This window comes from Sander vitreus, chromosome 17, assembly GCF_031162955.1.
Source record: "Sander vitreus isolate 19-12246 chromosome 17, sanVit1, whole genome shotgun sequence".
Taxonomy (NCBI): Eukaryota; Metazoa; Chordata; class Actinopteri; order Perciformes; family Percidae; genus Sander; species Sander vitreus.
Window position 1 is genome coordinate 4,887,129 of NC_135871.1, and position 14,641 is coordinate 4,901,769.

The following is a 14,641-nucleotide window of genomic DNA, read 5'->3' on the forward strand; positions in this document are numbered from 1 at the left end:
TTTTCTCCTGTGCAGGACATGCCATAAGTCAGGTGTAGTGGTGAGAGGTGTAGTATCTTGCCAGAGAAGGCAAATATGGTAATGTTTTTGCAAAAGAACTGCTAAACATTTATTTTGTTGTTACTTGTTAATAGTGTAACTGTTATTTGTTTTTTTTATTGTAGTTATGTGTTAGGTGACTTAGGTTTATTTATTATATATTTAAGTACTTTAAAACGTTAGTATATTGTTAAATTTAAATAATTTTCAATTTTAAAAAAAACTCCATAAAAGAGCCTCTCTTTGGTGTCATTTTTCAGTTTTTCAAGAATCGGTTTAGGAATCGGAATCGTTTTAAAAGTACCGGTTCAGCATCGGAATCGTAAAAATTCAAATGGTACCTAACCCTAATTGCGCACCTTCAATTTACGTACACTAAACGTTCTGTTTTACCACTGACAGGCTCAGATTATTGTTTTAAGAGTCTGACATTATGGAAAGGATCCCTACAGGGATAGACCTTTTTGTTAAAGAGTAAGATCCTTTTTTTGTTTAACATTAAACTGTCCTGAAATCTCTATCGCCTAACCCATCAGACTCCATTTAAATAAACAGTAATTAGGGCCAGAGCGCTCATTGGACCCATACCCTTAAAGCAACAGAAAGTCCGCCATTTTGAATTGAAAGTTTGAAATTTGAGCGATTTTGGCCATTTCCACGTCGTACTTTAACAAACTCCTCCTAGAGATTTCATCCGATCGACTTCAAATTTGGTCAGTGCCATCTTAGGATGTTAATGATGAAAAGGTATTAAAAGAAAAACTTTTCGTCATAGGGCATTTTGTGCGTTTTGCCATCGAAACAGGAAGTGGGTGTAACTTGAGTGTACATTGTCCAATTGGCTCGAAACTTTTCAGGATCCAGTCCAACCCTGAGGACCTCTAAAGGCCAATTTTTACTGAAAGTCATAGCGCCCCCTAGTGGCAACAGGAAGTAGGCCTAAAAGTCAAGGTGATATACTTTAACGAACTCCTCCTAGAGATTTCATCAGATCGACTTCAAATTTGGTGTGTGTCATCTAAGACCTTAATGATGAAAAGTTATTAAAAGCAAAATATTTCGTCCAATGGTGTGGGCGTGGCGGCCATTTTGAGCATTTATCAATGAACAAAGAAGTTGGTGTAACTTTAGTGTCCAGTTTGGCCGAAATTTGTCACGACTGACAAGACTCCAGGCCTGAGGACATTTATTAGTAAAAATTGACTTTTGGTCATAGCGAGCCCCGCTGGCAACAGGAAATCAGCCTTATATGACAAACATCATGCGATTTACATGAAACTTATAATGTGTGGTCTACATGTGATACTGAGCCGCCCCCTATACTTTAAGCACGCCCACTTACTCAGGCCACGCCCCTTTCATACCGTTTGAACCGTTTAAGGTAGAGTCTTGTGTGAGGTGTCATTGAACTCAGCAAAGAGTTCCTTCTTCATTGGTGATGGTTTGGCCCGCCCCCCTTTTTTTTTAGGGAGCTCAAGCATAACTATGTCTAGAAAATACACTAACCACTGTTTTATACAAAGCGAGTGGGGGAGGAGCCAGCATTGAGCTATCATTTTCTTGGTTGCAGTTGAGCCGGCTAGCCAAAGCTTCCTCTGTCTCTCGAGCAGGTGTAATTTAGAGTCATCATTAAGTAACAGAACAATCGGGTCAGTAGGAATTGGACATCCTGTCACATCAGATAGTATTGTTGTTGTTTTATGCCAGAACTCATGCACCTGTTCACACTCCCAGACCATATGCAGGAAAGTTCCAGTTTGTTCAGGTTGACAGAACGTACAATAGGAAGAGGGAATGGCTATTGAAACATATCTCTTCTGAGGAGTCCAATATGTCCTATGGCATATGTTAAAGTGGATATACTGGTGATGTGGGTTCTTGGAACAGTGGGAAATGTTGTCCCAAACTGCCTCCCAATTAATTGCGTTCCCGACAGGGCTCAGCTCTCGTTCCCATTTCTTTACTATTGGGAGTTCTCCTATGGATACTCGCAACAGCTTAGCATAAATATTGGACACTAATCCTCTCACAGGGAAATCAAAGAACCATTTAATGACTGGGTGCACCTCAAGACTGTTTCCCCATGGCACTCCATAACATTTGAGGGCTGATCTTAAGCAAACATAAAAGTAAAAGGATGTCCTTGGGACCTCAAAACTAGCTCTCATGTCTTCAAAACTCAACATACCTTTCTCATTGAATAACTGGTCTAGAGTATAAATACCCCTGTCCCTCCACTGCTTACAAGCAAAAGGTTTGTTACCAGACATTAAGTGTGTATTGTGCCATATTGGGTTATTCACGTGCCACTTATTGGTGTAGCGCAAGTGCTCCTCCACCTGTTTAAAGTTGGCCAATGTGTTGGTGATAATGGAGCCATAAGTTAGCATACACTTTTTTGGACAAACACCTGCAAAGGCCAGTTCTTGCAGTCTTAGACTTCCAATGAGATTTTGCTCTATTCCTCTCCATGGAACTGTAGATGAGGGGTCCATCCACACTCTGATGGCCTGTAGCTGAAAGGCCTTGTGATACATTTTAAAGTTGGGGAGGGACATTACTTAATATAGTTTCATAGTTGTCCTGGACCACTCGCTGTAGTGATGCATGTATGATGATGCCTAAATATGTAATTTTGCTTTGAGTTGGTACTGTACCACTAATAGCTGATGTCACATGCCTGTTGTTCAATAAAAGAAGATTAGATTTATTCCAATTGATTTTATAGCCGGAGATTGAGCCAAATTCGTTGAAGATCTTAAGAATTTTTGGAATAGAGTCCTCAAGATCAGAGATGTACAACAAAATACCATCTGCAAATAATGATATTGAGCTGCTATTGGATTTAATCTGGACATTACAAATTTTATTTTGCCTTATGGTTTGGGCTAACGGTTCAAGAGAGATCACAAATAGCATACGGGAGAGCGGGAATCCCTGTCGAGAGCCCTGCTCGATGGGAAACTGCTGAGAATGCGAGCCATTGGTTGAGACTATGGCCGTGGGATTCGCATATAAAGTACGCACCATGTCAATAAATTTGGCCCCCAAACCAAGCCTCTCCATTACTTGCCACAAGTAGTTCCACTCTAGGTGGTCAAAAGCCTTTTCCGCGTCCACTGATAAAATTGCTGCCATTGTTGGAAGGTTTCTGGCTTCTTCTATTACATTAAATAATCTGCGTACATTGTCTGCAGCGTAATGCTTTGGTATAAAACCTGATTGGTCGGGGAGGACTAGCTTCTCAATAAAGCGTTCTAAGCGGAGTGCCAAGACTTTGGAATAGAGCTTAATATCAGTCCCAATGAGGCTGATGGGCCTGTAATTTGAGCACGCCATAAAATCTTTGCCCTTTAGGGGTATAACAGAAATTAGTGCAGTGTTGGTTTGTTGGTGAAAAATACCCATCTCTATGGCTGAGGTTAAAGCTTGTAAAATGATCAAAGTACTGTAGAAGAAGTTCTGATGGAATTCCATCCAACCCCTTTTTTTTTTAACTGTTTTTAATGCTGATTTAAGTTTGTCTAACGTTATAGGTTGACCCAGTTCTTCTGCCTCCTCTGGGTCAAGAAGAGGCAGATTTAACTCTTTTAGGAACTCCTAGCACTGTGTCGGATCTGGATTGCAGGAGGACTCATACAACTTTGAATAAAAGGATTGGAAAATGGCGTTGATATCATTAGGATTCGTTGAGATACCTCGGTCTGTGCGAGTGCTGTTGATAGTAGCTCTGGACTCGCTTTGTTTTAATTTCAGAGCCAGCAATTTGCTTGGTTTGCAACCATTGAAATAATAATTTTGCCTCACTCTGTGCATTATGAATTCAGCTCTCATCTTAGCAAATCATTTAGCTCTGCTCGACTTGTGACTAAAAGAGTGTAGATTTAGAAAAACACGTCTTTAGAGACTGCTCTAGAGATTTACAACGTTCTTCCAACTCCGCAATCCTTGCCTCTCTTTTTCTCTTCAAATTAACCGCAAAGGAAGATGTGAAATCTCTAATAAATCCTTTAGTTGCTTGCCAAATGAATGTCGGGTCCGAAACTGAGTCAGTATTGATTGCTATAAACTCAGCCAGTTTGGCTCTAAACTCTGCATAAAAAGCTGTGTTCTGGAGAAGGGAGTAATTAAATTGCCACCTTTTAGATCTTTCTCCTTACATATCACAATGGGATGTGGTTATCAGTGCATTGTGATCAGACAGAATTGCTGGTTCTATTGCTATTGTGTAGAACATTGCCTTAAGCTCACTAGAACACAAAATATAATCAATGCGGGAGTGGGTGAGGTGACGTGTGGAAAAAAAGGTGTAATCCTTGCTAGTAGGATTGTGCATCATCCATACATCTGTAAGATGGTGGGATTCCACAACTGCTCTAAACATGTCTGATGTGTGTTTTTGGGCCTTTGTGTGGTTACCCCCTGATCTGTCCTGATTTAAATCTAGCACTGCATTCATGTCTCCCCCTGTAATTAGTGAATATTCATTGAGAGAGAGCAATTCATTGGTTAGATGCGGGAAAAAGCTTACGTCATAGACGGTGCATATACCGAAACAAAGGCTATTTTCCTACTCCTTATTGTGGTGCATATATAAGATATCCTGCCTGATAGATCTTTACTAATTTTGTAGGCAATTTACATCACTTTTACGTAAATGTGACTCTTGGTAAAAGTTGGGTATCTTTTTTTTTTCGATACCGGTGCTAAAACGATACTTTTAAAACGGTGCCAGTGCCTAAACAGTGCCTGTACCGATACTTTAAAAAAATAGGGTATTAGGGAATAGGGTATTTTACAATAACTTTGAATGCACCACGAGGCTTACTAGTTTCAAGTGAAAAAAACCATGTTGGGTGAATAACTTTCGCTTTGTCTGTGTTGTTTTTCCGACAAAGGCCGCTACACACTGCTTAATGTCCCGCTGTTGGAATCCTCTACAGTGAAATACAAACACCCTTTACACCGTTTAGCTGTCAGCATTTTAATCATGTTTAATCCCGCTGCTAGCTAACGGTAGGCTAACGTTAACTGCTGTCAAGTGAAGTGTTAACTAGCGTCACGTGCAGTGATGCTTCTTTTGCCTCTAACGTCTGTTTCAGACCATCGGAGAGCAGGTCTGGGCACCAGTGCCGTATTAGCACCGGGTTTCGGTACCCAACCCTACTTTTGTATAAGCACTACATCTATATTCTTTCTTCTTAAGTAGTCCAGGAATTTAGCTTGTTTGATCAGCCCGTTTAGCCCCCTGATGTTAACTAAAAGGATTGAAAGTTCAGCCATCTTCAAAATATACATGCATACATGTCTCGTGTACCCTACCGGAATTCGCTGATAAATTTGTAGCAAAGGGTGAACTGTGAGAGCTGAGCAAGGTGTGGTAAAAACATAAAAAATTAAATAAATCCCCTAACCCTCTAAGACCGCAGATCCCATCCCCTAGCTGTAAGATACATGGCCACATCAAACGCAGCACGCGTAAACTCCAGCCCACAATTACCCCTCCTGTTTAAAGTCACAAGTACGTTGAAACAGGTCTGATGAACTTCTTATGCTAAACATGAACGGTGTTACAAAAACCCTAGAACTAGGTCTCAACCAGCTATCAAATTCTGAAATAAGCTATGTGAAAAACACACCAATCTAGTTGAAGTAACAAACAGACTACAAGTCAGCATCCATCATGTTCTTTCAGTCTGGCTAAATGTTAACAAACATAGACTATAAACTGAATAGCCAGCATTTATCATGAACTTTGAGTCTGGTTAAATGTTCCTTTAAAGCTTGGCTCCAAAACTTACAATACAGTGTCCTCAACATTTATCATGTTCTTTCAGTCTGGTTAAATGTTAACAAATCATAGATTATAAACTGAATAGCCAGCATTCATCATGTTCTTACAGTCTGGTTAAATGGTCCTTTAAAGCTTGGCTCCAAAACTTACATACAGTGTCCTCAAGTCAAACTTGGTACAGTAGCCCAGATACCGCTAGTCCACAGCCGCTGGGTCCGCCAGCCTCGGCCCCGCTGCCGGCTCCAGCACCAGACGCGAAGTCCCCCCGCCGTCCTCCGTTGGCAACAGGCCCCAGTGCGGAGCAGTCCGTGTGGATGTCGTGTTGTCCTCCATATCCAACTCCTGACAGAAAACGCCCACATCTGTGGCTGCAGTGAAGGTAAACGCTCTCCCTCCGTGGGTCATTCTCAGGGTAGATAAGCGAGTCTGAGATGCCTTTAGCATGTAGCTCGTGTTGTGCCCCTTCAAGCTCCTGATGCCGCTGGATCGTGAATGTGCCGCAGTCAGGTTATATCGGATCACGTATCACAATTTCCTGCATTTCAGGCTCTGCCCCGATGTGTTGTGGCAAGGCATTCATTTCCTTTAGCGCTCTCTTCACTGCGTTGTAGATCACTTATTCAAGCACACTTTGTTGCTTTTCCAAGACCTGAGTGATCCAAGACACAAGTCCTCCATGTTTGGGACTGCGCTAGCATCAGTTGCTATGTTAGCCACCGCTCTGTTAGCCGCCGCCATATTAGCAGATTTTTCTGTCCGAGTAGATAGTTTAGACAACAACGAGACCTGCTTTTTCGTGCTTGCAGGCATTTCACTGAGACACTGTGATAACAGATAAAATGATGCGGAGGTGGGTAAGGAGCTCTAGTTCTCTGCGGCCATTGCGGTTGCTGGTCACGTGACCTTTCTGTCATACATTTATAATAACAATCTGAGCCTGTCAGCGGCAAAAACAGCACTTTTAATGGACGGAAATAGACGATGCGCATTTGCCCAATATTATTACATTGCAGCCTGGTTCGCAGCTGCTGGTTACAGCGTTCTTGATCAATACTGAACCAATGACGAAGATTTTTGTTCACATTAGTCACTTAGACACCAATGCATAGGGAGTTATGCTCAATGTTAAAAAAAATAATAATTATATATAATAATAAAAAAAAATAAAAAAAATTACCCTTTAAGTCCAACTTCCTGTTTCTCAAGATTCAAATTTGCATTTTGCTACTTTTCAAGAGTTTCTTTAAATAGTAATTCAACCAACAGCTAAATTATGAAATCATTATTCCCAACTACACATCAGGCTGGCCAATATTAACATCTGATTTGAGCTAATACAAAATACAAATATTTAAATCTTATTTTTTTAATCCTAATTTACCATTTCACACACATGTTTAAAAGTTTATTTTTTAACTGCAAAAGGTTCTGCTTATTAAATATCTTGGCCACGTTTTAATAGCTTAATTAAAGAGTACTTTATAAACTTTATAAACAAAGGTTTGTTTATGTTGGATGTATAATCTAAAAGACAAATAGCGGCAGATATATCCTTATCAGAAATGTTCCCTTCCTTAACACTGACTACAGTCAAATGATCTCTGAAGTAGAGAAAAGAAATGATGGCAGGAGCACAGCAGACAAACAGCAGGTTCAACTGTGGATGACTGATACATCAGACAGACAGACACGCGCTGTATTTACCTGCAGTTGATGAAGTTGGGTGCAGGGTTAAACAGCCGGCCTTCCATTGGTTCAGGGTGGTCTGTGTTCTCTCCTGCAGCAACCATCCAGTCCTCCGTGTGCTCACACTCAAACACCTTCCACTGCTGGGCTGCACACATCAGCAGCACAAAATCCGCTATGGACACACACAACAACACAATACATCATCATCGTCAGCCTGGAACATTGACTGCTGCCACATAATGTAGCACCAAATCTGTTACATATAGGCTGCACATGCTCACTGTACTGTTCCGGTTTATTAAAGCACTCAAAACAATGCTACAGATGTGTCGCAATGTCTCACAGAAAACAGCGCTCTCACTCAACAGCCCACCGGTAACTACAACAATAGAGATTATGTTACTGACGGGCCCGACTGTCTGCTCCACCAAACACCAGCACGCACACTGACCATGCATGTGCCATACATTCCTGTGATTGGCAGCGAGATGGGAGATGATGACTGGCTCCGCTAATCCAGAACTCTCAACTGTATGATCATCATCATTTTAAAAAATGTACGCGTGGTGCATACAGGATTACGGCTGCCGGCGCCACTGATGGTAGAGTTTATGTCACACTGACATAAATAACAGAAGGTCTAGGAGACGGCGTAGGCAACTGGAGCCGCATGCTGCTCTTCGGCTAATCTTTGGCTTTGACACAAAATTATAAGGTAATGCATAACGGTTATTTTTCAACATTTTAGTTTTAATTCATCATTTTTGTAGGCCTAAAGTGATTCTTACATTCTTCATTAAGACTAAATAACATTTCAATCAACTAAAATGTGTGTCATAGTCTACATATGTCTAATGCAAAATAACGACATTTGAAACAAAAAGGACAAGTGATTAACAGGACGTTGTCCCACCATCTGCCTTATTGGTTAAATGAGTTTAGACACATTAAGTTTCTTAAACATTTTCTTCTTGCTTTGGTCACCAATATGATAATGTATTTTTCTAAATAAACATTAGCATAGAAGTTATTTAGGTAACACTTCATTTGAAGGGATGTGCAGAAGACTGACATGACACCATTATTATTATGATATGACACCTGTCATGAACCTGAGGGAGTCATTTTGAGAATTCATTGTCATTCGGTAAATTACGACACTTTTAATGCAAAGTTAGCATTGTCCGAGATGTCTTTGTCATGACAACTTGACTTAACGAAGACATGTCAACACACAAAGATTGTTGTCTTCGTTAAAGACAAGTTACATTTCTAACTTAAATTCCTGTTGTTGAGATGTATATAGAACACTAATAAAAATAGAAAGTGCTTGAATTGGCATTTTTTGACACTTTCATTTATTTTCAAATTTTAAATCCTTATTCGTCTTTGACCCTTTTACACTCTTTACAGTGTTGTATGAAATACACACACATGCACACACAGGGCCTGTGGACACGCATTAGTGGGGAGGTGTCAGGTGTCATTCAGTATACTGAATTTATTAAGACAACAGTAAACATTAAGGGAATGTTGAGTTTAAAAACAGCAAACAGCATCAACAGCAATTTAAAACGTGATCAGATCAGAAAACACAGAGGGTTCCTACTAAAGTATAATCAGACTGATACACACACACACACACACACACACACACACACACACACACACACACACACACACACACACACACTGACCTATGAGGTTTTTGGAGTTAGGCACAGTGTAGAAGTCAGGCAGATGGATCCATTTAATGAGAGCCGAGTTAATCAACACTGGAGTGTTCCACCGCCATGGGTAGTCTGCAGGACAACATAGGAAAGACAGGTAGGTAGGTAGACGTACAGTAGTTACACTATTTAACAATTATATAATTTTACAATTATTCATTTATACAGTTGTTTACCTTCAGCAGAGTTCTATATTATGCTGTGTTGGGGCATAATCTAAAGTTTGCTTTGCATTCACAATCAGGGCCTGAAATGAACACGTGACCATGCACCAAATGCGGGTAAATTTTGCCATTAGCAGATGAAACTGTCAATCTACCTGCCATGTTGGCAGGTAGTCAATGATAATTGAATGATTCATTAGTTTTTTTTATGCCACGGTTGTTCTTTCACATTTTAACCAAGTCCACCATTTCCTTGGATTTGAGCTAAAAATGAGGCGGCACATTACTGGCGTGACGAGGCGGGCTGAAACAAGCAACCAACTAATAGATGAGGATGATTCAAAGACAAGTAAAACAAGAAGTTTTACAGTAATAAAGCCTTTAATAATACAGTTTTTTACAATCACTTTGGCACTAATTTCAGAACCTTGACGTCATTTTTCAAAACTCTAGACACAAAACTCACAACCAATGATCAAAATGCACATTTTTCAAAACTCTAACACTTTTTTGAATTGCTTGGATACAATACACATAAACCTAAGATCATTTGTTCATTTAACAAAGATCACCTGTGTGTCATATCACCAATATGACACAACTTAACATCAAAGTACTACTATTTCAAAAGGCAATTCACACATTACATTTCAGATGATTGTCTAATCATTTCATTACAATGATCTAACTATCAGTTGATACAACTGCTCAAAATGATAAGTAACTATTGCATTAGTCTTAATGCATAGTTGTATGGAAACAGACAAACAATATTCCATGTTTAGATCATGAAAGTTTCAAGATAACGAGATTCATTGTCACCAATTAGTGTGGAGCATGAACCAATTAGACTACATTATCTATGGATGTAATATTTCATCATCCTTCTTTACTGTAATGTACTACTGTTTATCAGACACTGTTTCTATGGTCCCATGTACCACCTTTACTTTCTTTCTTTTCCGCGTTTAATGGCAGGTCGCAACCATACCATACCGCCACCTACTGTACCGGAGTGTGTAATTTCAAGGCTTAAGTACTTCAGGTTCCAGTTTTATACAAAAATAAAAAATAAAAAAATAAAATTATACTTTACGAGCTAATCCTGTAGAAAACTAAACAGAGCTTTGCAGCACTCCCTTGAGTCCTTACCCATCCCTAAAATCCCTGCTAAATTCCATCCCCATCCTAATTCATATATCTTGTCACGTAAGATGTTCCTCTCTGAATCATATTTACTACACTTCAGGAGGACATGCTCGACATTTTCAGGAATATTACAGACCTCACACTTATCAGACATACATTTTGCCATTAAATAAAGCATTGATTTTAAGCCAGTATGTCCAAACCTTAATCTTGAAAAAAAAACACTTCTCTTCTACATTTCCTTTTAAAACCCTTCAACTTAATTGATTTCTGTATGCTGTAATAGTGTCTCCCTTTAGTGTCTGTCCCACTTCTTCTGCCATACGTCACTCACTGCTTTTCTAATCAATGACTTGGCCTCTCCTTTACCAAAGGGAACATTCAGTATTTCACCATCCTTTAATGTCAACGCTGCCTTTGCAATCCCATCTGCTGTCTCATTCCCCTCAACACCAACATGAACAGGGACCCAAACAAATCACATATCAACTCCAGCTCTTCGTATTCTCAACAGTATTGTACACATTTCAATCAATAAATCATCTCTCACTGTTTGTTTGGAATTCAAACTATGCAGGGCTGCAGTAGAGTCCGAACAAATGACAATCAACATTTATCAATCAACATTTATTTATTTATGACTCTCTCTGGCCTCACCTCCTCTATCCACTGTAACCCTAAATTAATAGCAACCATTTCTGCTGTATATACAGATAATTTATCATCAAGTCTTTTACATATAACTACATTAAACTCAGGTATGTACACTCCCGAACCTACATGTTCACTCCCTGGATCTTTTGATCCATCTGTAAAGATTATAATATAGTTATAATAGTTCCTCCTCACATAATCTTGAACCAAATATCCAATATTATCCACATTGCTTTCACTCCATTCTTTCTTCTTCTCTAGTAGCTTCAAGTCCACAATGGGCACAGGAAATATCCACGGAGGAACGTTACCCCATACAATAGCTGATCCATAGTCTATGCTATTTAATCTGTATTCTTCTGCTACTGCATCCCAACCAAATCCTTTACCTTTCAGTTGTTGTTCATATTCCCAACAGTCACACAGAACCTTTGTTGTAGGTTGTTCCTCTCCAGATCCTTTTAACTTGACCCAATATGCTAATGACAACTTAGACCGTCAATATAGTGGCAATTCATCAGCTTCCACCAGCAGTGCATTGGTAGGGGTCGTTTTCACTGCACCTATACTGAGTCGCAAAGCTCTGAACTGTATTCTGTCTAGTTTTTCTAAAATACTCTTGGCTGCTGCTCCATAAACCATGCATCCATAATCAATACACGGTCGTATTAAGGCCCTATAAAGAGTGAGTGTTAATCTGCCCCCCATTGATAACCAGAAACGGACCTCATGAGATTCAGTACCTTTTTGCATTTAGTTTCAACCTGTTTAACATGATTCCTCCATACACATTTCTCATCAAGCCACAATCCAAGATACTTGAACTCTTTTACTCTTACCATATGTTGTCCATACAATGTAAGCTGGGCATTATTAATCCTTCTCTTTCTGGTAAAGAACATATAGCATGACTTTGCAACTGACATCTTAAATCCCCAATCATATGACCATCTTTCAACTTCTAATATAGCACTCTGTATTCTATTAGTCACATGTCTAATGTTTTTCCCTCTTTTCCATATAGCCCCATCATCTGCATAAAGTGATGACCCAATATCTCTACCAACACTTATAAAAATATTGTTTATTATGATATTAAACAGAATAGGGCTTATAGCGCTACCTTGAGGAACACCATTCACTATACGAAAATCATCCGACACAGCATCTCCAACTTTAACACGGAATGTTCGGTTAGACAGGAAGTCCAAAACCCAGTTATATAGCCTTCCGCCAATACCCATTTCATGCAATTTTATCAACAATTCTTCTCTCCACATTGAATCATAAGCTTTCTCAATATCAAAATACACTATAGCCATGACCTCTTTCATACTAACCGCCTTTTCTGCCTCATTGCTAACTTTAAAGCGTCCACCGTAGATCTTGCTTTATGGAATCCACTTTGATATTTGTTCAACAGACCCCTTTGCTCTAAATAATATGTCAATCTACAGACATTAGACGGACATATTATATTTTCCATCGATTTACACATGTGCGATGTCTTTACCAGGTTTACCAAAAGGTAGTATCAAAGCACTTTTCCAACTATCAGGCAGTACACCTCTCCATATCTTATTAAACAGTTTCAGTATAATTTCCAAGACTTTGTCTGGCAATTGTCTGAACATAGCGTAGCGTAGTTGATCTTGTCCAGGAGCAGTATATCCACTTCCCTCCAGGACCATTTTTAACTCATGTAATGAAAAGTCCATGACAAGTTACCCATCATTATCTTTTTTCTTTGTTACATCACTATATCACTATATATTTCGTCTAACTGATTCCCACTATGTACACTTGCAAACTTTTTACCTAGTAGTACAGCTTTCTCCTTATTTGTAATTGCCAGGTATTCACCATCAATCAATACTGGGATTTTAGCAGATTTTCTTTTCCCACTCATCTTTTTGATCATTGCCCAAATGTCACCCAATTTAACCTCTTAAATTGGGTGATAGATTTTATATATATATATATATATATATATATATATATATATATATATATATATATATATATACACACACTCGTACCACATTGGTCTGTAGTATTCTCTCTACTACTGCAGTACTCTGCCAATGCTCCCACACTCTGGAACAGTCTATCACTCCACGTCCGCTCTGCCCCATCCCTGCCCATGTTCAAAAAGCACTCAAAATATTTCTTTTCATTAAGTCCTTTGACCCCTAGGCGCTATATAAATCCAAGTTATTATTATATTATTATTATTATTACTTATTATTATTTACAGGGATGTCTTTATATGTAGTACCATAATGAAACATGTATCACCTATTTTGTATTACAATATTTAATGATTGTACGAACATGACACAGTGAAACTATAGGTAGCTTGTGTGTGGGTGATCCAAAGTAACATTTCAATGGTATTTCACAATAAATTAGTTTTTTTTAACCAATGATTGTGCAAGTGCAAGATTTATTTAAAGATATTAATGCACAATGCAATGTTTTGAACATTGGACAGTCTGTGTTACAAGTAATGACCGTTTTGAGTTTTGTGTCTAGAGTTTTGAAAATGACATCAAGGTTCTGAAATTAGTAGCAAAGTGATTGTAAAAAACTGTAAGAGGACAGTTGGCGACAACGACAAGGTTCATGAGTGGCTGATTTATGACAGCAGTACAGAACAAATGTACTGCAGTGACTGTCTATATTGATTTTGTTAATAACTTAAAGTGCCCATATTATGAAAAAAAAACACTTTTTCTGGGATTTGGGGTGTTCTTTTGTGTCTCTGGTGCTTCCACATGCATACCAACTTTGAAAAAAATCCATCCATGCTGTTTTGAGTGAGATATGGTTTCTGAATGTGTCCTGCCTTCAGTCTCTGGGTGAGCTGTTCAAAATCGGCGGCTTGTGACGTCACAAGCCGAAACGAGCTGGCTAAACGCAACGTTAGCTCGTAGCGTTAGCATGCTAACGCTAATACTAGCATGCTACCTCGTTCTCAGTAGCAAAGCACTGCTACAACACACACAAGTTCACCATAATATACAAAAGAACTACTTACATGTGTGCCCTCATTTAGAAGTCTCCCAGCTAATCCTGCCTTGTAACTGACCGAAGTTGGAGAAACAGCCTTTCTTTTACTGTCTATGGAGCTAGCTAGCTGACATGATCTACATCTGAGCTACTGCATGTGTGAGTGCAATCAAAGATAGTACAGAAGAAGAAGAAGAAGAAAAGAGGTCTCACTCTGTAGCTAAAACAGAGACCAGGTGAAAAGAGGATCTGCAGCAGTGAGAGAGAGCTGTGCAGTACAACAAAAATATGGTGTTTTTTGAAAATTAAACCATGTAAACCTATTCTGGTACAACCTTAAAATACAGTTATGAACCTGAAAATGAGCATAATATGGGCGCTTTAAAATTAAATGAAGTTCAAAAACAAGT

General features: G+C 39.1%; 1 protein-coding gene across 7 annotated transcripts in view; it reads right to left on the reverse strand.

The window, feature by feature from the left end:
• The window catches only part of piezo1 (piezo type mechanosensitive ion channel component 1 (Er blood group)), a 188,845-nt gene that overhangs the window by 55,388 nt on the left and 118,816 nt on the right, over positions 1–14,641 (reverse strand). For all 7 annotated transcript variants that reach the window (XM_078272473.1, XM_078272468.1, XM_078272469.1 and 4 more), the window contains 2 exons: positions 9,220–9,324; positions 7,538–7,694 (listed from right to left, as the gene is read on the reverse strand). In XM_078272473.1, coding sequence (XP_078128599.1) covers positions 7,538–7,694; positions 9,220–9,324 — 262 coding nt within the window. The remainder of the gene's footprint in view (positions 1–7,537; positions 7,695–9,219; positions 9,325–14,641) is intronic.